General features: G+C 37.5%; 1 protein-coding gene across 1 annotated transcript in view; it reads right to left on the minus strand.

Annotated features, from left to right (window-relative positions):
- The window catches only part of PTPN13 (protein tyrosine phosphatase, non-receptor type 13 (APO-1/CD95 (Fas)-associated phosphatase)), a 209,859-nt gene that overhangs the window by 55,922 nt on the left and 126,786 nt on the right, over positions 1-27,151 (minus strand). The window contains exons 20-31 of the mRNA XM_006885322.1: positions 18,645-18,734; positions 17,992-18,099; positions 17,685-17,816; positions 15,846-16,309; positions 14,211-14,342; positions 12,614-12,707; positions 11,759-11,844; positions 9,290-9,452; positions 6,725-6,939; positions 6,506-6,604; positions 2,354-2,718; positions 330-510 (exon numbers count right to left, since the gene is read on the minus strand). Of these exons, the coding sequence (XP_006885384.1) occupies positions 330-510; positions 2,354-2,718; positions 6,506-6,604; positions 6,725-6,939; positions 9,290-9,452; positions 11,759-11,844; positions 12,614-12,707; positions 14,211-14,342; positions 15,846-16,309; positions 17,685-17,816; positions 17,992-18,099; positions 18,645-18,734 (2,129 nt within the window). The remainder of the gene's footprint in view (positions 1-329; positions 511-2,353; positions 2,719-6,505; positions 6,605-6,724; positions 6,940-9,289; positions 9,453-11,758; positions 11,845-12,613; positions 12,708-14,210; positions 14,343-15,845; positions 16,310-17,684; positions 17,817-17,991; positions 18,100-18,644; positions 18,735-27,151) is intronic.

Below are 27,151 nucleotides of genomic sequence, written 5' to 3' on the forward strand. Positions count from 1 at the left end.
AGTGTTGTTCCTAGCTTTTCTGTAATGAAGTTTATAGTCCTTGGTTTTAGTCCTAGGTCCATGATCCACCTTGAGTTGGTTTTTGTGTATGGAGTGAGGTCTTGCTTGAGTCTTTTGCAGATATTTTTCCAATTTTGCCAACACCATTTGTTAAAAAGGCTGTCGTATCCCCACTTCACTGATTTCATTTCCTTGTCAAAAATCAGTTGACCATAGATAGATGAAGCTACTTGAAAAGAAGATATTTTCCCAACTAAAAAGAAATTATGTATATCTGTATTTTAGTTGAGTAAATATAAAATTATTTCAATACTGAGAAAACAACTCACCAGTTCAAAGTCTTCCATTTGGTCTTCTAAATCCATTTTCAAGGATGTAAAATCTCCTTGCTTGGTAGATTCAGAAGTGTCATGTACATATTTATCCAGGGAATTAGAGGGGCCTGATTCAGGCTGGTTTTGACAGCTCTGTCCAGAAGTCAATTCCGGTGGCAGAGGGGAAGGAGGCTTTCTACAGATGTGAAGAAGAAAGAGTATTTTCACATGCATTTCAATATCAATAAGCTATGTGCCATAAACAAATGTTAAGCATCTGAAAATGTTTCAAAAAGCAATGAAGTTTTCTTTTTATTAGATTCTAGTCACTTTCTGATTCTGAACCATGAGCTCATTTTCCAGGCGTTGCATGCTAACACTTCCAATTTATTATCTGTCCAGGTTCTATTTTGAAGATGCTTTTTAGGTTGTATGAACCAATAAGACAGGTTATATGTAAAACTTTTGATTGTGATTCCTTGTTAATTCAAAGCTGAGGATAATGTTGCCAAAAGTGTGCTTCAAACTAATAAGAAAATGAAGAAAAAAAGAAAGGCTTACTTATGTGGTTATTTCTAAAGATAGAAGAAGAAAAAGAAAACAAAAAAAACCCATCAAATACCATGAACTGGATTGGACCTAGGTATATTCCAACACGTAAATCAACTGAGGCACAGAGACCTGTATACCAGTATTCATAGAAGTGTTACTCACCATTAACTCACCATTACAAGAACATGGAAACAGCCCAACCAACTGTCCAGCCACAATCGAATGGATTGAGAAGTTGTGCTACATTCACATAATGGAATACTATGCAGCATGCAGGAGCAATGATTTAGCAAATTACTACCTAATATGGGAGGGATTGGAGAGCATTATGCTGAGTGAACTATCTCAGTCCCATAAGGACAAATACTGTATAGGACCATTATTGTAGAGGGTATATGAGGATCCAAGGGGGGGAGGGGTGGCTTAAATATAGGGTCAAACAATTCGATGGGTGGAGGGAGGGATTGGTAAAGAAAAGGGAAAGGGCCGGTGTGAAAACCATGTATATGAACTTTGTATGTAAACCAATATAAAATTTTTTTTAAATGCATGAATATCAATTTTGAAATAGGGACACAGTATTTCTCCTTGTACTCCTCCAATATTTCTCCTTTCACCATCTTCTGTACTCTTTTGTCTCTTGCTTTTCGCACATTCCCAATCTCAGTTTCTCTTTGTATTTCCATATCTACTTTTCTACTCATCACAACTTAGACAAGTTTCTTTTCTTTCTGCTTAAGTTGAAATATAACCTTGCCAATTACTAGTAAACAAAGTCAGGCTGAATGCTTAGAGAACTTACTGGTTTGCTAATTAAACCTGCCAATGCAGGCAGACATCGAACAAGGTCATCATCATCGGCCTAACAATTTTGAAGTTTACAGATAGACAAATTCCATTCTTAAAGGAATCCAGGAACCTGGAGAAAGGATGAAAGTCATGCAAGGGTCGAGGACTGTCGTTCATAGTGTCGCTATGAGTCGCCTACGAATTGATGGCACTTAATAACATAGAGAGAGACCAGCTGGCCCAGTGGATCGAAAGTGATGCTACCAAGCCAAGGTGGATGACTCTAATCCGCAGCCCTCGGGTCAGTTCTTAATTGTTTTTGGTCAAACATTCTTATAGGTCGTATAGCCCTGTTGTGTCCACTTGCCGTACAGGGGCAACCTGCAGTTGCTGTGAAGCTGAACGCTGTGACACCGATGTGTCAAATGCCGATAATGGTTACCCATGGTGAACAGCGTTTGGTGGGGCTCCCTGGTTAAAACAAGCTTGGAAGCAGGAGTGGCATCCACTTCCGTAATAGCTTGCCTCCTGAAACCTATGAACCTGGAGAAAGGATGAACGTTGTGCAAGGGTCGAGGACTTTCGTTCATAGAGTCACTATGGGTCACCTACGATGGCACTTAACAACAACAAAGAAATCTATGCAGTTGCTACTGTTACTAACACCAATCGGTCGTATCAAGTACTATTGACAATACCTGTGTTCAAGTTCTGGTTTCTTAGGTATTTCCTGAGGACAGTAAAACATGGCACACATGGAATCTTTGTGACTCTCGGGCACTTCATATTGGCCTTGTGCTTGTGATACCATGTTGCATAGAGTCTGACGCAGAGCTAAACCCCAGCTCGTATTTGACACTTTTCTTGCAACTTTCTGTAAGTCATCTTCTCCACTCCCGCTGCTGTCACTGTAACTGTTTCTTCTGGATGGGGATTTGCACTGCTTCTTGCTTTTGCCAGACACTTCATTTTCATCTGAGCTGGTAGCTTGTTCCACACAAGACGGCTGAGGAAGATCTTTACTGTTGTTTGGAAGAATTTGTGCTGGGGAGTGTAGTGTGGTCTATAATGGAGATATGTAAAAACATAAGTGACACATTTCATTTTAGAAACAATTAAAAGTAAGATGTTGAACAATGGCACTTTTCAATTTGCTGATAATTAAACAATGCTCTTTATAGAATTAAAACACTGCATACAAATATACAGTATAATAAAGTTACGTATATTAAAATGATAACATTTAATAGTTTAAAACTTGAATCTTTACATTAGAATTGGGGTTATACTACTGTATTTGGTATCCTGCTTTAAAATTTCAAGTTCCAACATGAGCATTTTTCTGAGGTTTTTAAACGTCCTCTAAAAATAATAGCTAATAGTTGTATAACAATTCTCCCTATGGATATACTGATAATTTATTTTATAATTTTCCGTCTATTGGATGTAGAAATTTTCTGTTTTCACTATTAATAGAAACCTATGATAAAAACATACCTTGCTGAAAGTGAAGAGTATTTGAAACACTTGCTGCAGAAAATCAAAGACTATACCCTTTAATATAGATTACATATTTTTTTTTAAATTTAGGTTGTTTATTTTTCATTTCAATGAACATCTACAGAGATTTTGGGATTCCATTCATTCATCGTTGCACCCTTCTCCCTGCACAAACCCCTCCCCCCCTATTTGCTCCTCTCCTTAACTGCAGAACCAATAGGCAACATTATGATGTTGTTGTGGTTATGTGCCGTCGAGTCGCTTGCGACTCATAGCAATCCTATGTACAACAGCTCTAAACTCTGCTCTGTCCTGTGCCAATCTGTCTCCGACATACTCATCCCAATTGCCCCAGTCACCGAATTAATCCATCTCCCAGAGGGCCTTCCCCTCCTGTGCCTGCCCTCCACCCTCCCAAGCATGATGTCTCTCTCCAAGGACTGGTCTCTCCTTACAACATAACCAAAGTATGTCAGACGAAGTCTCAGAATCCTTGCCTCCAAGGAGCAGCCTGTTTTAACCCTCTCCAGAATGAATCTGTTTATTTTCTTAGCAGTCCATGGCACCCTCAACACTCTTCTCCACACCAAAGCTCAAAAGCATCAATTCTCCTTCTGTCCTCCCTGGTCATTGTCCAGCTCTCTGACGTATAACAAGTGACTGCAAAGACCATGGCCTGTACCAGATGCACCTTAGTCTCTAGAGACACACCGTTGCTCTTGAGTACTTTAGAGAGGTCTCTAACAGCAGACTTTACCATCACAATACGTCTTTTAATTTCCGGGGAAAAAAGACTGAAGTTGTCAATGATATTATTTCACCTGGATCCACAAACAATACTCATTGTGACAGTAGTAAAAAAAAAAAAAAAAAAAAGAAAAAGATTTGTTGTACTGGGAAAATCTTTTATCAAGGACCTCTCCAAAGTGTTAAAGAGCAAGGGTATTAGTTTAAAGACTAATATATGGTGCTAAGACTTTTGATAATGGTTTTCTACCATTAGACTCCTCTGGGAGCATGGTCTCCATCTGCCTTAACTGCAGACACACATGGTTCATCCACTGATCAGTGCCTTCAACATCACCAACAGCTGTGAGACCAACATAAAACAAAGAGCCAACCTGACTGTAGAGATTCTGAGGAGGTGTAATCTGGTGTAGCCCTGGAGGTAGCACCACAGTTAAAGGTTAAGATTGTGGGATGATTGAATGAAGAACTGATCCGTGAGTGCTCCGAGACAAAGTTTGCTGACGACCAAAAAAAAAAAGTTTGCTGAGGCTTCTTGCATTTATGCTGCTAGATTAAAACTGGACTTTGACTTGTTGACTTAGAAGCTGGTTGAACTGATTGAGGAATTATGTCTTGCTGTTAATCAGTGTTGGGACTGCTGTTCATTAAACACAGACTTTCACTGTGTGATATCCTTTACCAGCCCACTACCTATTCCCTTAATAAAGTCCTGAATCATGAGTGAAGTCTGTGAGTCAATTTGCAACAAACATCAGAGTCAGTGATTAGGAGAAGTAGAGGAGGCTGGGGTGAGTGGGGCATGCCCAAACCTGTGGGTATTTTTTGTTACTGTAGATGTTATTGATGGGCACAGTCCCCCTTTATGAATCTGGTGGATGTCAGCCTCAGCCTTCTCATGCTGATGCTGGGTTTTCCCCCCCATTTACAGGAAGGATGAAAACTTAGAAGTAATATTTATTTAAGGGCTCCTGTTTATATCCAGGAGTCATCACTCAGTAGTAGTGAAACACACAGTCTTAACTAGCCAAGTACAAAGGAAGTCTTTCTTCTATTACAGTTATTACTCATCTGTGTATATGAGTTTCTATCAGGTTGCAATTTATAAATATTTTATTCTTTTTCTATTCTTTGCCAAACAAATATACCTTGTCCTCTCTGATTTTTAGTGCTAAAAAGAGGTGTTAAATAATCCTCATTTTTATCTATACTGTCTCAAAATGATGATTACTTTTTTCCAGTTTAGTTCAATGAAAAATAGTTGAAATGTGTGCTGCAGTGATTTATTCAAGGGCTTGCTTTATAGCGTCTGGCTTCAACTTTCACCACATGGCTGATTTAAGGTGTCTGTTTTCCCATGAAGGAGACTGGATAGCTTGATAATAACATTATACAAATAAACTAAACAGATACTTTAGGGTGGGAACATGCAAATGCAACATGCATTTGTTCAATTTCCCCAACTCATTAGGCTCAAAGTGATCAACACCAGAGGCAGAAAACAGAATTGCAGTACCATCAAGACAGAAGCAGCAGAGGCGGCAGTGCTAGGCCAGAGATTCCTGTGGGAGATGGAGTGACACTGAGAAGCAGGAAGGGCTCCAGCAGCAGCAGGGGTGGCAGCAAATCAGAGACCAGCTTGAGACTCTGCCAGTAACAGAGCCAAAGGCTAGCACCATGATGTAGACACTGTGTGCGTGTGTTTGCAAGACTAACAGAACTAGAAGAGCTTTGTGACACACATAGCCTAGAGCCACGAGGCTGAACCTCTGGAAGACAGGAAGCTCTGTCTATGAACCCACCTGAGTAGAAACTGCACTCCTGAAGAGTTTATTCTGAGCGCTTCTTATCTATTACTTTCCTAACAAAGCCCCATCATTGTGAGTATTGTTTGTGAGTTCTGTGTGGCTGTTGCAACAAATTGGTGGTAAAAGCTGTGTTGTAATCCCAAAGGCACATGGTTTGAGGCCACCAGCCACTCCGTGGGAGAAGGATGGGTAATCTCCTGTACTATGTACTTGCCTCTGGAAACCTGCTGGAGGGCCAATTATAGGCCAGTTCTGACTCGACAGCACACCACACAATAATAGAAATCAAGTAGTGAAAGCCATGGGAGGGATACATGGTGTTAGAACTGACAGAAGAAGGTGCAGGACAGAAGAAGGTGGAGGCATGCTGGTGCTATAATGGGGTTTGTGCTGTTGACGGTTTCAATGGGATTCTTCACCCTGCTGGACTTAGTGGAGGTCAGACTCTAATAACCACACTAGCTCGCTGTATTATTATAGCAAAAATTTTGTTGTTTTCGTTAAATTTTTTTAAAAAAACACTGCTTTAGACCTTTGATTATTTATGCTTAGAAGAGAAATTCCTGAAATCCTAAAATTCTGGAATTAGAAGGGAGAAAACAAAAAGTGAATCTAGTTATTTTCTATTACAAATGTACACAGCATTCAGAGAGGCTAAAGAACCCTCTGAGTTAAAGACATGCCTAAGGATAATGCTTAGGAGCGAATAATCAATGATTAAATCACTATCAACTGAATTACTAATCTCTAAAAGAATATTCCACAAAAATATAAATGGCACCTCCTAGGTCTTACCAGAGGAGTAGTATCAATTTCAGGTAGCACGCCAAGCGGAGGTCTGCAGAGAAGCAAGGATACTTCTGGAGATGTTCCCCGGAGAGCGGATATGACTTCCTGGGGGAGGGATCATGGATGAAAATTAAAAAAAGAGTCAAATCATAATTACAAAATTGTCCTCAAAGACAAACTCATGTTATCATTAAGAACTCTATTCTCCATACGGGAGGTGCTCACCTGCTGAGACAGTCCTTTCAAGGAGGCGCCATTCACCTTCAAGATCACATCACCTACAACAATTTTTCCACTCTCTGCTGCTGGTTGTCCAGGAAAGAGCTTTTTAACTCTTACTATGCTGGTATTAATTTGCTCGGATAAAAGATTATCTTCTCGTGAAAAACTGAATCCCAGGCCTGAGCTATTTTTAAATAATTTCACCTCAAATGTATTTTCTGGAGGAAAAGAAGTAGATATAAAAAAATATTAACTATTTTAACATGAAACATAATTATGGGCATACACACTTTTATATGAAACTTTAGAAAAACCCCAAAACACCCCTCACCACTGTTTCACAGTATCTGTACATTTATTGCTATGGACCTTTATATGCAAGCCCTATTTCACATTTCTGATGCCAGTGAGTTTTGATCATTAAACTGAATCAGAACCTACTCAATGGCACACAGTAATAGCAACACCATTAAATTATGAAAACGTAACTATGCTGCATGAAAATAAAAAAGATCTGAAAGCAGGGTTTTGAAAATGAAATTATGTTTTTATTGTATTTTTTTAAAAGTCTACACAGGAGAAAGGCAAGATGGCAGTTTCGGCAGTTATCTGGTACTGTCCACAGAGAACAGACACAGAAGATGCCAGGCAAATGTAGGAGAACTGGTAACTCAGAACTCCAGAAAATAGCGAATAAACTTAAGAGATCAGCTTTGAGACATGCAGTGCAATTCCTTACCCACTGGGTTTGCCACACAGCTTCTTTCCCACTACACCACCAGAGAGCTCTCTAGAACTGTCTTTAAAGAAATTCTAAAGAATTCTGGCAGGTGGCAAGGAAAGCACAATGGACAGTAACTCTCAAGGTTGTAAAGGTCGGGGTTGGGGAGGGGGTTATTAAAGGTTATTTCATGGACAAGCGTCTTTTTTAAGGTGATTCAGTTGCAAATTTTAATTGTTTTATTTTTTATGATTTATGATGACAACTGCACACAAAAAAATAGTAAAAAGCCTATATTAATTATATAGATTGTTTTATATATAAAGGATGTAACGGCTGGCAACGTAGTGAGTAAGGAGTTGTGCTGTCAACCCAAAGGCACACAGTTCAAGTCTACAAGCTGCTCCAGGAGAGAAGGATGGGCAATCTCCTATGCAACTTACTGCCTCTGAAAACCCACTGGAGGGTCAGCTTTGAGTCAGTTCTTCAAGGTAAACAACAACAATAGGTGATAACAACGCAAAAGAGAAGAGGGAATAGCTGTTTAGGATTAGCTTCATTGTATATTACTAAAGGCAGCATAAATTTAAGTTGTTATTGTTGTTATGTGCCGTTGAGAGACTTGTGACTCTTCATGATTCTGTACAGCTCTCAACCCTGCTTTAGTTTAAGCCAACTTTATTGTCTCTGACCCACCTATTACTATTATCCCTGTCACTGAGTCAGTCCATCTCATCCAGGGTCTTCCTCTCATGCTCTGTCCCTCTACCTTCCCAAGGATGATGTCCCTCTCAAATATGAGATATTAAATGCAATATTTGTTAATGGTAACCACAAGAAGAAAAAAGCCTAGGAATATACACAAAATGAAAGAAGAAAATCTTATCATTCACTATTAAAAAAAATCAACAAAATGCAAATATTGGTAGTATTGAAGGAAATGAAGGATAAAATACACAAAAACAAAATAATAAAATGGTAGACTACCAGGAATATAAATCGTTCCAATCAAAGGAAGAGTGTGGAAAAATGGATTTTTTTTTTAAAAAAAGCAACACAACACAAAAACCAAGCCACATGATAAAACTAGATTCTATCTACAAGAGATACAGCTGAGGCCAAAGAACCAAGTAGGCTAAAATTGAAAAGGCAGAAAAAAGAAACATTTCAAGCAAATAATATTTTTTTTTAAAGAGTCGGTGTATTTTAATAAGATAAACAGACGTTAAGGTAACATTTATTATAAGAGATAAAGAAGGACATTACATAACGATTGGTGTATTGTTATGTACCACTGAGTTGGCACTAACTCATGGCTAACTCTCTAGCAGGTTTTCAGAAGCAGTAAATTGCACAGGTGCTTGTCCATATTTCTGCCTTTGTACAGCTGTGGGCTTTGCACCACATGACTTTAGGCTGGGAACACAATTCCTTACCACTAAGCCTCTGGACGTAAAATGGTACAAAGGTCAATTCTCCAAGAAGATCTAACAATCATAAATACATATGCACTTCAGACAAAAGTTCCTAAACAAACACTGCCAGAGTGAAGGGCTATCTGTTGTAGTTACGTCAAGACAGAACCAGCTGACCCTTCAGGTGGTTTTCAGAGACAATAAATTGGGCATCTTTTTCTCTTGAAGCAGCTGGTAGATTCGATATGCCTGTCTACTTGATGGTACATAACAACAATAACATAGTATGGATTCAGATTATTACTTCTAATTGACAAGGATTACTAAAGAGAATAGGACATGAATCCTGATCTGATGTGTAAAACTAACACTTTTAATAAACCTTGAATAATTTAAAGGTGAGATGAAATAATTAATTTCTCAGGGTCTGACCTTCAGTGACAAAGCTGTAGTCTTTGACATGAGTTGTTTTTTTCACAATTTTTTCTTGGACTTGACCTTGGGTGTCAGAATCTGGAAGAGTACATTGTGGAGTGACAGGGACGTGCTCTTTGGATACTGGAGATTGCCCCTTTTCTAACAAAAGATGAACCACCTAGAAAGAAATGGAACAGTACTTTGTTAAGATGAATTATAAGAAAATGAGAGACTTCGTAGCAAAGAATGTGATCTTTTGGCCAGTTAACAAAAAGGTTGGTAGTTTGGATTCACCAGCAGCATCGTGGAATTAGGCTGTTGTACATAGGGTCGCTATGAGTCGCAAGTGACTCGACGGCACATAAAAACAACAACAACAAATCTCTTCCAGTAAAGATTTATAGCCTTGGTGAAGTGATGGAGGATTGCTATGAAACAGAAATTATTTGATGGCATTGGGGTTCATTTTTGATTATTTTTTTATAAGAAAATAGATACATTTTTATAACTGTATGTAGTTGATGATTTAAAATAAATATCTGGCATCCAGGAGGCTGGGCTCTATGAGGAGAAATGTGGGGTCAAGATTGATGGAATATCTAGCAACAATCTGCATTATGCAGATGACACGACCCTGCTTGCTGAAACTGAAAAGGACCTGAGGCGCTTGCTACAGAGGGTCAAGGACTGCAGTCTCCAATAAGGATTGAGGCTCAAAGTCAAGAAGACAAAGATTCTCACCACTGGTCCAACTGGCAGCATCAGGTTGGATGGTGAAGAGATCTACATTGTTCACAGCTTTAGTTTGCTTGGCTACACAGTCAACACTCTTGGCACCAGCAGCCAGGAAATTAAAAGACGTATTGCAATGGGAAAGTCTGCTGTTAGGGACCTCTCCAAAGTACTGAAGAGCAATGGTGTCTCTCTGGAGACTAAGGTGTGTCTGATACAGGCCATGGTCTTTGCAATCACTTGTTATGCATCAGAGAGTTGGACAATGACTAGGGAGGATAGAAGGAGAATTGATGCCTTTGAGCTGTGGTGCTGGAGAAGAGTATTGAGGGTACCATGGACTGCTAGGAAAACAAACAGATTCATCCTGGAGAGGGTTAAATCTGGCAGCTCCTTGGAGGCAAGGATTCTGATGCTTTGTCTAACATACTTTGGACATGTTGTAAGGAGGGACCGGTCCTTGGAGAGGGACATCACGCTTGGGAGGATGGAGGAAGGATTGATTCAGTAACTGGGGTAATCAGGTGGGAGTGTTAGAGACAGTGTGATCGGCACAGGACAGAGCAGAGTTTAGGGTTGCTGTACATAGGGTCGCTATGAGTTGCACGTGACTTGGCACATAAAAACAACAACCCTGAAACATGCTTTTGTTGATTGCCTTTGGGTCGAGCATGACTCCTTGCGACTCTATGACCAAACGGTCTGAAGCCTTTCTATAGCTATTGACATTTTTCAAAGTTCATAGAATTTCTGGAGGCATGTTCTTTAGGAAGTGGATGCCACTCCTGCAACACAGGTAAATAACCGCCCCCCCCCCATTGCCACTGAGTTAGTTCTAACGTATAATGATTTGCCACTGTTTCTGAGGCTATAAATCGTCATGAGAGGTTCATCTTTCTCCCACAGAGCAGCTGGTGGCTTCAAACTACTGATTTTTCAGTAAGCAGCCTGATAGGTCGACTGTGCTACTGGAGATCTTAGGGAGGAAACAAATGGGACAAAAAATAAGTGATTAAAATTTTAAAAATCACATGTTGAATAAAATCACCAATTAAAAAAGGAAAAAAACTAAGTCTATTACAAATTCATGTGATCATATAATATAAAATTTGGATACTGGAAAATAATCACCATCGTCCTCCCATTTGATTTACCATCTCTGAAAACTGAGGGTAAAACTGAGGGGCAAAAAAAAAGGTGAGGATCAGCTATGGATCAGTTCTGATTCAACAGCACACAAGTTCAACAATAATAATATAAAAAGGGAGTTCTGGTGGCTCAGTGATAAAAAATTGAGCTGCCAACGCAAAGGTACGCAGCTTTAATCCACCAGCAGCTCTGCAGGAGAAAAATGGGCAGTCAACTCCAGTGAGGTTTAATGCCTCTGAAATCCCACTGGAGGGTCAGCTAGGAGTCAATTCCTACTAGACAGCACACAACCACAACATTCTATACAATCATAATATTTTAACAAAGTTTCTAAAACAAATGTGGCATTTAGACCTTAAAAATGATAAAGGATAGAATGAATAAATAAAAGCTTATGGGGGGGAAAGTAATCCCAAACCCATCTAATCAAAAAAAGGCAACTTCTTTGCAAGACCTCTTTCTCCTCAATTTAGAAGGGGGGAATAATTCACAATATTACATGAATTTGGTTTTTCTTCCTGGTAACAAATCTAGAGATTCAAAGAGATTTATATTACTTACACATTAGTATTCCTTCAAGGCAATGCTATATTGATCTATTACCTGGCCTGTATTTCTCAGTGTTTCTACAGCTTGCTTATGGGTTGCTCCTTCCAGACTAACTCCGTTGACAGCAAGGACTCGATCACCTAATACAATCCATAAAGAATAAATTATAAAAGAACAAAAATTCTACACAGTCTCTCAGACCTTATTTTATAGTCATTTGTTCGAGTAGAGATTTAGGAAAATTCTATTTAACAATAGCATAGATTCTTTACTTACTACAGTATTTAAACTCTCCCACTGATAGCTTGTTTTAGGAAAATACCCTTATGAAAGCCAGTTTAAATTATAAGAAAATATAAATCGTAAACTACAATCAATAGAGATTATAGCGAAGTTGTCTGTTAGTATTGTTTAGAAACATAGATGCCATTAATGTTACAAGGGCATTTTTTTTCCTCTTTCATTCTCAGACAAAAGCATTCTTTAGTTATTATTTTTATGTTGACAATAAGCTAGATGTTTTTGAATAGTATCAAGATCATAAAAAGTACATCTTCTTGTTGACCATCTCATTATGTGAAATTTTGAGTTTCTGACAATAGTAAAATATGGCTGGTCCACGAGTCTCAATAATCTGGCAAAAGTGTACCGATACAGTTTGATTGTATCAATTCTCTATTTAGTGATGTGGTGTGGTCATCCTCCATTTTTGCATAATGCTGATTTTTGCATAATGATCTGGTCTTTGGAGCCTAACCATATCCAAAGGTGAGGAATGGTGTAATAAAGTTATTCTACATGGTGAACAGAGGATCTAGATTAACTCCCTCATTTCTGTCTATTCAAATAATAGCCATATACATAAATTCAAATGGATATACCCAGATACATAACACATCAACATCATACCTTTGTGTATTCTACCATCAGATTCTGCTGCTCCCTTGGGAATCACAGCTTTCACATAAATGCCGCCATGTCTGACACTGGTATTCACACCTCCCTACAGCAGAAAAAGATACACAAAATAAATTTTATTGTGAAAACGGGCACTTATCCTCTCTCAAATTTGAGACCTAGGCGACATTCAGGCCATCAGCCAAAGCAGCAGCATTAAATCAGCATATGCAATTATTCTAATATTTGAGAATTTTTTTGGCTAATTTTTCAAATGTAAAAGAAGTTTCTTTTTTAAAGAAATTTTATTCAATTAAAAAAGAAATCACAACAAGCCAGATGAGGACTACGTGAGGAAATGCTTGTCTTTGTTAAGTGTACAGCTAGCACATGCACTGTAAGCAAGCAGAAAGCAAACCCATGCAATATTAACTGATATGACAACAAAACAGGTATGAAATGGTACACTTCAGATCATATTTACTGATCTGAAAGAAAATGCCATGAATCACAGAAGAAAGTTTTCTTCCACTTTAAAAGACTGTGGGAAAGAGGTGATTTATGGTAGAGGTGAGAGCTACTGAGTGGAGGGTCTATCTACCACAGATATAGAACGTTCATTTCTTTTCACCAAAGGCAGACAGTAAAATTCAAAAGAAATTTAGGCTAACATGAAAAAAATTACACTATTTTAAAATGTATTAGAAAGTTATATATATTTTTTTTTAAAAATCTCAACATATTACAAGTTAATGCTTCAAGGCACAAGTGGCTAAGCATCTGACTACCAGCTAAAAGGTTGGTGGTTCAAACCCACCTAGCTGCACAACAAAAGAAAATCTGACAATTTGCTTCCAAAAAGATCACAGTCTTGTAGACCTCACGAAGCAAGTTGACTCCACAGACATGGGTTACCATGAACCATGAGTTAGATTCATTTGATGGCAAACCCTGGGGTTTCTAAGATTAGTAGAACTCATGTATATTCCTCCTGTTTCTAAATAGGTTTTATATGCATCACTAGCTTTCAAATGTGCCAAATTACAATGTCTAGTTTCTTCATTCAAAAAATTCTCAAGTTATTTTATCAAACAGTCCATGCTTATAATTTATCAATCTTGAAACTATATATTTGTGGGGAACTTCAAATTTTAATATTTCAAACATGTTTATATTATATATTATGAAGACAAAATGGGTATATATATATATATATATATATATATATGCCTCTCTAGACATAAATAAGATGGACATAGTTGAAAGGTGTTTCGTTTAATTAGTCCATGCTCATGCAAAAGATGTTAAGTGTACAAGAAGCATAAATATTAACTTTAAATTGCATTAGTCTTATAATCAGAATAGGGAACTATGAATTCTGGAAGATTGGGAAGATAACACATGTCTAAATTTTTTTTTAATCACAAGAAAAAAGTGAATAACATACTCAATTGTGAATAATGTTTAAAGGCATAATTCCATTTTTAAATTTTAGAAATACTTATCAAGTGCCTCTTTTGAAGTAAAATGATTCCATTAGTAAATTAGCATACAATAGGCTGCTGCAAGTGGAGAAGAGGAAACATTTGAAAACCTTGTCAAACAGTACCGTGACACTTATCCCCAAGCTGTTATCATTTTTAGCCAGTTCAACCTCAAAGATATCTCCAGGTTTAGGAGGTGATGAAGAAAAAGTTTTAAAATTCATTTTGTTGGATGTGTTCATTGAGGAGGAAGAGTCCTTAACAAAGAAAAAAAAAGGGTTTCCTGTTAGAGTCAAAATGAATTATTATTGGATGGCCAATATATTTTTTTGGAAATAAAAAAATCCAATAATAGCAACAACAACCATTCAAGGTTTGTTGAAGAATAGAGTTTTTTCAAAGTTTGTAGTAGTTAAAAGAAATATCACAGATCACTTAGTCCAATTTTTTTTTATTGGTTGAGGAAACTGAAGCCTAGAAATAAGAAGGTCTTGCTCTAAGTCAACAGCTAGTTGTGGAAGAGAGAAGCCAATTCAAACCTGGCTTTTATATAATTCTTACCCAATGTTTTTTATAGCGTCAAATTTGTAAAGAGTTTCTATTTTCCCTAAAAGTCATTATTTATTAAGTGGCAGCTAGCACCTTGAGGAGCCGGGCTAGCACACTAGTCAAAGTGCTTGGCTGCCACCCAAAGGTGAGAGGTTTGAATTTCCCAGCTGTTCTGCAGCTAGCAGAAAAGGCCTAGTGATCTGCTTCTGTAAAGATTACATAGGAAGCATTACGAAACAGTTCTATGATCCTGTAAAGTCACTGTGAGTTAGAATTGACTCCAGGGCACAAAAAAGTTATCACCTCGAGGTCTCTAAGACGAGCAGGCTTCAAGAAAACTGTGCTTATGTTACAAATCCAATATAAGCATATACAATGCAAATGTAAGACTGGCTTAAGAGTTTTTTTATGCAGCTTATCATATAGAAAAGTTTTTGTACTTTTCAAATTTGAGATGTATTTGATAATTTAGTATGTAATACATATTAAACATGTATCACATATTAAATGAAATATTTTATTTAAAATATTTTTTAATTTTTCGTTAAGATTAAAAATTCAAAGCTTTCTTAATTTTTTTCCATATTTGATGTAAAGGAAGTTGCAACTTAAGTGTCATCTAAGTGGCTGAAATAATATACATAAACAGAAGCTAAACTGCAATACCAAGATCAAAACCCTCTTGACAGGAATATTGAGTTTCTAGTAAACAAGAAAAAAAGGGTTTCTTTCTCAAACTGTGAATGGGAATATAAATTTCTATCAATGATAAGAAAATTTCCTAAGAAACATCTCTAGCAAATTTTCAATGTTATTAATGCTTTAGACTTCTGAGGATTTTAGGCTATCATTAGGAAAGTCAACTGTCCACTTTAAGAACTAATAGGAACAATTTGGTTTTTAGATATTTAAGTTTGGTCAAGAGAAAAACAACTTAAAAGAAAACAAGCATAGTCTGATCATTTTCTCTCCCTTGTCTAATCAGGTAGCAAGCTTTCAGACAACAGCTAGTTCAGTTAGTAGGTATAGCTTCTAACTACTCTGAAAGTTAGCCATCAAATGCAATAGCTGTTAGTGGCAGACCACAGAAACTACTCCTCTTTTCCAGAACATGTAAGTAGCTTATAATAAATTATAAGCTTATATAATAAATTCTTAGCATTCTTGTTGTTTGGTTTAAATTAAAAAATAAAGAGTAAAATTCACTTTGCCTTTTGTGCTGTTTGCTGATCCTGACTGCTGGAATAAGTAGCTTCATCCATGTCAGAATCTCCACGATCAGAGTAGTCTGTAGCATCAGAAATGCCTGTTTTTTTAGCTTTGCTTCGGTGACTGTCAATGGACATTCTCTTTTTTTCACAAGCTTTGGATATTACAGATGGAGAGGGACTACCATGCTGTGACTCCTTCCAGGTTCGGTCACCTCCATGGCTGGCAAAGAAGCCATTGACCTGGCTCTGGGACAAGCTGGCACTTTCCGTTCTCGAATCTTGAGAACTTAGGCTTCCTTCTCGCAGGCCCTCAGGTAGTCCAAAGGAATTGTCCGAGGTGTGTCTCAGGGTACCATGTGGCCAGCGCCGATCCTCGAAAGAAGTTATAGAATTATCTTGCACGTAGGATGGCTTCTTCACATAGTTTTTCATACCATTGGCAAGATGAACAGGAGTAGTAGGCACTATGAGTTAAAATTCATCAATGAAACTCTATTAGTGATACACATGTATGTGCTTATACACCATTTCTCCTGACCTGCTGGGAAGATTTTACACATTACGGTAACAGGTACAAAACACCAGACCCAGGGCTGGAATCACAGCAGGGACCCAATTAATGCTGGATTCTACTTCCCACTTGGGTATATGAAATGTGCAAAGGTTAAAACATTTTTACAATGTCTAATCATTTCGTATGAAATGAGATTTGTACATATTTTTTAGTCCTTTAACCTATTGTTACTGCTAGTCCTAAAATTCATTATGTAAACATGTTTTTCAGCTAACATTTACTAATTTTTGGGTTACTTATGTATTTCTCAGTCTCTCTGAAAGTCAATTACATATATTTATCAGCTCACCATCTAAAAAAATACTATTAATATAGTTAAGACTTGTATTGTTTAATATGGGCTAGGCTAGGTGTTAATTCTTTATGGACAAAATCTCACTTAATTCTCATCATCTATAAGATAAACATTTTTATAGCTACCATTTGATTATATGAGCACCGTGAGGTTTAGACTGTTTAGGCAACTTGCTCAAGCTATGAAGTTTTAAGTGGTGGAAGAGGTATAATCTGTCTCTAGTTTGCCTGAGTCTAAAGCCCTCTCTGTTGTCCAGGATGCTGGGCTGTTCCAGCCCCTCCTTGTTGTCCAAGATCATTCCAACACACATGTGGGGAGTACTTTTTCCTTAAACACTGCCCCGTCACTTAACATTCATAAGAACTCTGGGCAAGGCTGTTTCCTTCTTAAAACTAATGGTCTTCAAAACGAAAAATTGTGACTCAAGACTTAAGCCATGTAGCTAATGGACCACAAGGAAGGCTCAGCCTCAGATCTTGTGATCTCTGTCAAGTGTCCTTTCCTCCCACAGCCTGCTAATGGCAGAGATTATTTTAGAGACAAATGGCATGTCTTGTTTTGTTTTGAAGTTTCTTGTTTATTGTTACTTATTTTTCTTTGTAATCTCTTTCAAGGTATGACTTAATAGGTAATTGTACAAAGAATTTTATTTCTGAATTGACCTAAAAAGGAAGGAAACACCAAAAATGCTCAAAATTTACTCCACTGATACCAACTTTGCACAGCAAAATGGTTTTTATACATGTCACTAAAGAAGAATAAAACAGAAAAGCCGGGAAGTGACCAGTAAAAAGGTTATACCAAAAGATAACATATAAAACACCAAAAATTACTTCTATTAATTTGTCATAAAAGATAAAAGAAACTTAAATCCAGTTTATTGAGATAATACTTTGTGTCTCTTATGAAAAGTGAAGTATTACACTCAACTATGAACCATTCGCAGAATGCAAACTAACAAAAACTTTACCTTTGGACATTTTTTCTTTTGGCTGAGAGATAACAAGTGTCACATCTTCAGGTGCATTTTGCAAAATTTCAGTTGCAGCATGGTGGCTGACCCCTTCCAGACTCACACTGTTCACAGATATCAAACGGTCCCCTGTAACAAGAGACAGTGATTCTGATGAATACAGTATTTTCAACAGTAAACATATGCTAACCATAGAAAGTGTCATCTCTCTCAGTATTTCTGTTTTCTCCAAGATCTACTTTTGCCATCTATGCAAGTTCTTGCTGGTCAATAAGCATTTGGGAAACTCTTAAAAGGTCGCTACCTGGCTTTAAGCATCCGTGCAAATCAGCAGGTCCTCCAGGAGTAATCGAGCTGATAAATACACCTAGATCCAGTCTTCCTATCTTCTCCCCACCAATAATTTGAAATCCTATTAAGAAAAAAGGCACAGTTTAGCAAGATCTTCAATATACCAGTGCTTTCAGTAACTAATCATAGCCTACTTAAAACACAGAAGTGTGAAGACTTCTTATTGCAAATAGAAGAAGGTTTTATTACCTTTGGGGGTGCTGGTTTAAGAGTGCTGGTTGGCCTAGTGAGAAGGGGTTGTGATGCCAAACTAAAGGTAGGTGGTTCGAATCCAGCACAGGAGAAAGATGAACAATTTTCTCTGACGCAATTCACTGCCTCTGAAAACCTACCAGATGGTCACATTTTTTGAGTTGGTTCTGACTCAAGAGCACGTGACACAACAATTGACACCATTGAGGTAGAACTCGTAAATTTGGTCAGTGTTAAATTAGGGCTTCTCGGCTTTATTCTGGCATTTCCTGATGGGTCAGGTAGATTAGTTGGGTTATAGGTAGGTAGCAGTATATTAATCAGAAGTGGAATGCTTTATCAATACGGAAGTCTGTTTATATCTTTTCTTTGTGAGTTCTCAAGGATCTTAAAAAGAGTCTTTTGGTGACTTACCTAAGCCACATTTCACATCTTTTTTTAGGTTCACCAACGTGATCTCCCTTTCTGGTGAAGATACAATGCTCCATCTTTTTTGTAGTACATCTATTGAAAATGTATAATTTTAAAAAAAAAGTGAACATAATATATTCAGGCATTAAGATTGGCAGCCTGTTCCAATTTAAATGTTAAGGCTTATTAAGAGATGTTCAGTCATTTAAAAAATACTTTAAAGCTACTGATGCTACTACCATCATCTTAAATTTAATAGCTGACTTAGTTTATAAAAGAAGCATATGTTAGCAATTTACTCATCATAAAATGTTTCTTATTAAATATGTATTTCATTTCCAAATGAGTGAATTAATTTCAATAGGTTAAAATTATTTGAGCAGGTTTACTTAAAGAGTAAAAGAGCTGAATCTTAAACTTATGTTTTCTTAACATTTCTTTCTACCTAAATTTCATAATGCTAATATATTAGCTATCAAGCTGAAGAGGTAACTCATGGTTGCTGTGATGCTGAACACTGGGACACAGATGTGCCAAACGTGGTAATGGGTAGCCATGGTGGACAGTGTTTGCTGGAATTTCCCGACTAAAACAAGTCTGGAAGCAGGAGCAGCATCCACTTCCAAAATGGCTCGCCTCCGGAAATTCTATCTTTTATTCATAGGGTCGCTACGAGTCGTCTACGACTCGACGGCACCTAACAACAACAAGAATACATTAGGAATTTAATTAAAAAAAAAAAACACACTGGCAATTTATGATCAAAATATTTCTAGTATGTTCTAGTGTAAACAACAACATATGGCCCTAAATTTATTTTTCAAATCCCAAAATGACTTGTCTAGCATATTTAGATTACAAAAAGTAAAATTCATTTCTTTTCAACTTTATTTGTGGAACAAACCATTAAGTTAGATAAAAGCCATGTTTAGTTGATGTTTTACAGATGAAGAAAACAGTTTGTGACTTGCTCACACTGAGCTTATATCACAGATCAGTAAAATATGTGAAGTCAATATTTGGTACATGCTTATTAGATAGAATTTACTTTTTCATACATTCACTTGGAATTTATTTTTTAAAAAGAGGCTCATAGTTCAGAAATATCCCTTTAATTAGACTAGTAAGTATGCCAGTTAATTTCTAGGGTGATAAAAGTTAATTCATTTACTTTCTACTCCACGTATTTAAAGACACATACACTCAACATACAACTTTAATTAAATTACAATTTGACAATTCAAACTGGTCTCTATGACGGTGGTGGTAGTAGTATGAGTTAGGGCAACACATTTATAAATATACTGTTGAATGTGAAATCTTCAAATTCAACTCCACAAAGGGTCTGTAAGCAACTGCAGCTTTCTGAAAACTAAAGATTACGGCTTCATTACAATGTCAAGGGTCTGTAAGCAACTGCAGCTTTCTGAAAACTAAAGATTACGGCTTCATTACAATGTCAAGGGTCTGTAAGCAACTGCAGCTTTCTGAAAACTAAAGATTACGGCTTCATTACAATGTCAACTAGAATTCCCTGAAGCTTTTATATGTATTTTTGTAACAACCAAACCACTATAAAAACAATCTATTTCTATATTTGTCATATATATATATATACAATAGACATAAACTAATGTATTCTTAAATAAACTTAAAACTGTAACACAACATGTATTGATGGGTGATACTCTGATATCTGGAAATAATCTCTTCGTTTTAGACAACAGTAATACAAGGGTGAACTGAAATGAACCTTGTCCTTTAAGTAGCATTCGTGCAAGTTTGTCAGTTCTAGTAACATGCATGCTTCTATTCTGTTGTTCCGTTATTATCTACACTTAAAGTCAATAAATAGTTAAGTAGTAATTAATTATGTACATAATGCAATAGTTAGTAATTAAGTACTTTTAATAACATTATTAAAGCAATTCCCCAAAACACCACTAGACAATGGTAAAAAGAGTCCTATATGGGTAATTCTAAGAAAAAAATCCATTATTATTTAATGCTTAATTTGGTGAAATTATTTCAGCATTAATTAATAGAGAAGTTGGGTAACAGGGAAGACAATACACATTAAGGGGCTGAGTAGAAATAGGAATAATTAATTGCATTAATCAATGTTATAAAACAAAATATTTTTGAAAAAATTGTGACTTGAAAGAAATATGATTTAGAAAACTTTATACAAATGAAAAATTGAAAAAAAAATCTTTATTTCAGTATCTTTGTTGTTGTTGTCAAGTCCCCTCAAGTCATAGGCGACTCACAGAGACTCCATGAACGAAAGACCTGAACACTTGTATAACTTTCATTCTTTCTCCTGGTTCTTAGGGTTTCTGGAGGCAAGCTATTTCAGAAATGGATGCCAATCCTGCTTTCAAGCTTGTTTTAATCGCGGAGCTCCACCAAACACGGTCCACCATGGGTAACCACAATCACAGTTGACACATCAGTGTCCCAGTGTTCAGCATCACAGCAACCATGAGTTACCTCTGTACAGCAAGCGGACAGACCAGTGCTATATCACTTAGAAGAATGTTTGACCAAAAACAATTAAAAACAGGCCTGAGGGTATCTTAGATATTTTTATTCTAAATTAGACAATTAGTTTAAATTTTCAGCTGGAACCAAACCAGGGTTTTAACTCATTTATTGCTGGTTAGTCATGGACAATCAAGCAACACTGGCATGGACCAGAATTTTTAAAGATTATTAACCAGCTGATAACAGAATGAGAAAAACTGTCCTACATAAAATTTAATCTTCCTATGAGAAAACAAGTAGAGCATGCACACTGCATAGAACTCACATCTTCTAACTGGCAGAGTCAGAAATAATGGTGGCCTGCTCAAAAACAGAGACTAACTTAGCTGCTTTCAATGTATTGTGCTCTCCACAGTCCTGATAATAATCCAGTCTCCTGTGTTAGGCTCCTAAAGGGCTCCTTAAACCTTTTTTAGTCTTCCGACCCAGGACTTAAACCTGTAACTTTTTTCCATTACTATCTTTTTCTACTTAAATCAATTTTAAAATATTTGTTCTAATTTTGTCACATTGGTTATGACTGAATTAGTTGGAACCAATTTGAGCCAAACCCAAAATAAAAGAGAAGAAAAAAGTTTAAAAACCACCATCATGTTTATTTGAGTACATGTTTTTAGCTGATAAGAGGAAATAACTTAAAAAAAGTTAAGTGTTCTATAAAGTCATTGGAAGATAATGATTGTTGTCTATCTCTATTTCTTGAGATTTAAGCACCTGTTGCCTGTGGAACTAGAATCCTTGGAAGCTGATGAGTGAGACTCATTACTCTGTCATACCTAAAAAGTCCTGAGGCTCATAGTTCATAGTTAAAGCAAATTTCAGGGCAATAAAGGAAAGCAGCAGCAGGGAAAAAAAATAATAATATAATAATAATAATAATATAATAATAATATTTGTGTGTAGTTGAATATGACTCAGTGACTTTATAAACAATAGATCTGAACCATGTCCTATCCTGTGCTGACCTCATCATCTCTGACACATTGGAGCCCATTGCTGTCATCCTGTGTCAATTTATCTTGTTGAGAGTTTTCCGCTCCTTCACCATCTCTCCACCTTTCCAAGTATGATGTCCTCCTTTAAAGAACAGCCTCTCCTAAGAACACACCCAACATATGTGATTGCATCCAAGAAGCAATCTGGTTTCATCCTCTCCAGGACATATCTGTTCTCTTGGAAGTGCATGGGATATTCAGTACTCTCCTTCAAGATCACAATTTCAAAGGCATCAATTTTTCTTCTCCCATCCTTATTCATTGTCCAGCTTTCAGATGCATAGTAGATGACGGAAAAGACCATGGTCTGAATCAGAGCACCCTAGTCCTTAAACTAACATCATTGCTCTTCAATAATTTGGAGAGGGCCCTAACTGTAGACTTTCCCAGTGTAATATGTCTCCTGATCTCCTGAATGCTGGTGCCAAGGGTATTTATTGTGGATCTAAGTACAATGAAGTTGTTAGTTTCAATCTTTTTGTCCATCTATCATGATGTTGACTATTGGACCAGTGATGAGAATTTCTGTTTACTTGACATTGAGATGCAATCCATATTAAAGGTTGGATTCTTTTATTTTCTGCAATAAGTGCCTCAAGTCCTCCTCACTTTCATGAAGCAAGATTGTGTCATCTGAATAACATTTGTTAGTGATGAGTCTTCCTCCAATCCTGATGCCACATTCTTCTTCATAGAGGGCCCACTTCTCGAATATGTTCAATATACAGATTAAATAGGTATGAGGAAAGAAGAAAATAGTTTAGGGAAAATAATTACTTTAGACTTGCTACTTTCCATATCCAAACCAAAGATCTACTGTTTTTAGTTGTTGTAGATTTTTACCTGGTGGCCCGACGTGGCAGTGAATAACTCCAACTAAGGATAGAAAGGGACATAGCTTGGCAAGATTTTATGTAAACTTTTGTAGAGACAAAGTTAGTTTGCTTTGTACAGAGTGTCTCTGTCCTAAATTATAAACCTGTCCAATATTTCTTAAAGTTATTTTGGAATATCTGCTAGAAATCATAGGTGTTGTTTTCAAGAACAAAATGATAGTTTCTTCTATTTATAAAATAACAAGATTGGTTCTACATGAAGCACTTGTTGTTGCAGAAGATCAAAGAATACAACCTTCAATATGCACTGCATCTCAATGCAGAGAAAACAAAGATCTGTTTTGATAGACGAACAGGCAACATGATGATGGAGAAAAGACTGAAACTGTCAACAACTTTAAATCATAATCAATAATCTTGGTACTAGCAGTCAGGACATCAGGAGACACATTACACTAGGAGAGTCTGCAGTTAGGGACATCTCCAAATTATTAAGGTGTAATAATGTCAGTGTGATTTGGGCCATGGTTTTTTTGATCACTTCATATGCAACTGAGAGCTGGACAATGAATAAGGATGACAGAAGAAGAAATGATGTCTTTGAGCTGTGGTGTTAGAGAAAAGCATGGAACATTCCATGGACAAAAGAGCAAACAAATATATCTTAGAGAGTGTGCAGCCAGAGTGCTCTTTGAAGGCAAAGATGATGAGGCTTCATCCCACGTGCTTCGGGCATGTTGTTAGGAGGGGTTACTCCTTGGACAGGGACATGATGGTAAGAAAGGTAGAGGGGCAGTGAAGGATAGGAAGACCGTTGACCATATGGATTGACTTGGTGACGGCTGCAACGGGCTCTAATGTGTAAGTGTGAGGATATTACAGGATAGGACAGGATTCAGATCTGTTGTTCAATGGCACCTAACAACATTATTCATTTGGCTGACACTAGTGTATAATTATTTTTGTATGTTTACTTCTCTAGGCTATGTAGGAGAAAAAAAAATACCTAGAAATTTGCTTTGTAAAGATTTCAGGCAAGAAAACTCTGTGGGAGAAGTTCTATTCTGTCATATGGAGTCATTTTAAGTTGAAAAGCACTTGATAGTGCTACAACAGAACTAGAAGCAACAGGGTAAGGTCTCTATAGTCATGGATTGTGAATCTTCATCACAGAGATCTAAGTATTCAGTTGTTTAATTAATTATTCTTCTAACCCTCAAATAATTAACAATCCCTTTCTTGTCAAAATCTCTCATTACTCATTTGTTTCTTTAGAGAAACAGAATGAAATAATGTACATGAGTGTGAGCACAGTATACAAAGGCTAAATCCACCAGGCTAGAAGAGTAATGACACACTCATATTTTTAAATATGTATACTGCAAGCCATGAGTCAGAAGGCCCTAAGATGTGCTACAGCTGATATGAAAGTGGTGAAGCTTTTCCCTGCTGGCTGTAAAGGCGACAACTTCAAAGAAATAGGATAGGATGTTTAAAAGTAGAAAATGGAGATAGTTACACAGCAAGGGGCTTGAATGTACCAGCCGCTCCCTGGGAGAAAAGATGGGCGATCTCCTCCTGTATGATTTATAGCCCCTGAAAACTCACTGGAGGGTCAGCTAAGAGTTAGTTCCAACTTGACGACAAGTAAGTGTGGTGGCCAAGGTTTTCTGTTTAGAATGGCTTGCCTACCCACTGACTTTGACTGTGCCTTGTGGATGGACGGGAATATACAAATAAGGCATGCTAGTCTACCCAGGAGGGGATTGAATAGTCCTGCTGTTAAATTAAGCAGATTCAACAGCAACAATTGAGAATCTCATCACGAGCAAAGAAGAAGCAGGAGTTCAGTGCACATCTTTCAGGGTCATACACTCTTGTGCCAGCCAGACCTACAAGTGAGCAGCAGCAGCCACAGCAAAGAACCAAAAATGTGACATGAGACAGATCGGATGGTGGGAGTGCTACTGAAATCAGAGCTAGGAGATTTTACCCAAGTTCACTGGAGGACTTTGGGGGTGGGAGTGAGGAAGTGGTGACTCACATAATTGGTAGGACTAAGAGCTTTGTAACAATGTCCTGAAGCATGAGCCTGAAAGTTAAAGGGTCTGTGAGAACACTTCAGAAGTTATCCTGACTGAGAAATTGCATCCTGTTCCTACCTGAAATTGAATCCTGTTAACTTCTCTAATAAATCCCACAATCGTAAGCATGGTTCCTTCTGCCTTCTGAGCCAATGCAATGCATTTCTGATCCAGCAGAGGTATAAGAATGATGTTGGAATTTGTAGAAAGAGGGGCAGGAGGGTAGAGGATATGCCTGACCTCATGGGAGCTGGTTCTGTCTCCTCTGAGGAGTTAGTAGAGTTCAGATATGGTCCTGTGCTGTATTCATGCAGCCCTTGCTCTTTTTACAGTAAGTAACTAAGAAAAACTAAAGTTGTAAGAAGGCAGCAAGTGCCTAGAAGAAACACCATATATCAGTTTGATTAGCGTATAGGATGTGGCCAAAATACTCTATTAAAATGAAAGCTTTGCCAAGCTACTCTCTCTTTTTAACAGGGATGTTTCCCTCATACACCTCCCTCCTTTTTCCCAGACTGAGTGAAATTGATTTATTAATGGAAGAACAAATGGAAGAGACAGGGTGTTGCTGTGCAGATGCATGTTACAACACAATACTGCAATTACATTGGATTTTCATTTATGTTGGCATTCTCCTGACATAGTTGTTGTTAGGTGCTATCGAGTTGAGTATGACCCATACTGATGCTATGAACAACCCAGCAGAATCCTGCCCTATCTGTGCAATCTTCATACTTTCTGACACACTCAAGGCCACTGCAGCAGTCACTGTGTCAATCCATCTAGATGAGGGTCTTCCTCTCTTTCCCTGACCTCCACCTTCCCAAGCATGATGCCCCTCTTCAAGGAATTTGCCTCACCTAGCAATATGCCCAAAGGATGTGGGATGAAGTGTTATTACCTTTGGCTCCAAGGGGCACTCTGGCTACATTGTTCCAAGACATATTTGTTTTTTTCTTTTAGAAGGTCATGAGGTATCCAGCACTACAGCTCATAGGCATCAATTCTTCTAGCAGCACAGCAAGCGATGGAAAAGGCCATGGCCCGAATCTGGTGCACCTCTGTCCTCAAACTGCCATGACTGCTCCTCAATAATTTGGAGAGGTACCTGACTACAGACTTTTCCAGTACAACACATCTCCTGATTCCCTGACTGGAACCGAGGCTTACTCCGAGGATGTTGATTGTGGATCCAAGTAAGATCAAATTGTGGACAACTTCAATCTTTACCTATCAAGATGCTGACTACTAATTCAGTGGTAAGATTTCCTTTTGTTTTCTTGAAATTGAGGGGTAATCCATGTTGATTTTTTACTTTATCTTCTCAAGGGTTCCTTACTTTTAGCAAGTAAGGTTGTGTTGTCTACATAATGCAGGTTATTGCAAAGTCTTCCTCTGATCTGATGCACATTCTTCTTTATAGAGCCCAGCGTTTGGAACAATTTGCTGAGATAAAGCCTGAATAGGTATGAAGAGAGAATACAACCCTGATGCATTACTGTCACAATTTTAAGCCACATTTGCAAAATCATCTCTTGGCCTAGGTATAAGTTTTGTATGAGTACAATTAAGTGCTCTGGGATTCCCATTCTTCTCAATGTCAGCCACAACTTGTTATCCACACAGTCAAATGTCTTTGCATAGTTAATAAAGCATAAATAGACATTCTTCTGGTATCTTTTACTTTCTTCCAGGATCCAGATGACATCAGCAATGATATTCCGGGTGCCACAGTCTCTTCTAAATCCTGCTAGAATTTCTATCAGTTCCCTATCCATGTACTGTTCTAGCCATTTTTGAAAGATCATCAGCAATATTTTGTTTGCATGTGATCTTTATGATATTGCTCACTAGTTTCCAAATTCAGTTGGATCACAGTTTTTTGGGAATGGGAACACATATAACTCTCTTCCAATATGTTGGCCAGACAGCTGTCCTCCAAATTTCCTGGCAAAGACTGGTGCATCCAAAGCTGTATCTGTTAAATAAAAGAAGTCAATTGGTATCCCATTGATTCCTAGGGCCTTATTTTTTCTCCCTCAATGCCT

The sequence above is a fragment of the Elephantulus edwardii genome, unplaced genomic scaffold (genome assembly GCF_000299155.1).
Source record: "Elephantulus edwardii isolate Elephantulus edwardi_28Jun2011 unplaced genomic scaffold, EleEdw1.0 scaffold00042, whole genome shotgun sequence".
Taxonomy (NCBI): domain Eukaryota; kingdom Metazoa; phylum Chordata; class Mammalia; order Macroscelidea; family Macroscelididae; genus Elephantulus; species Elephantulus edwardii.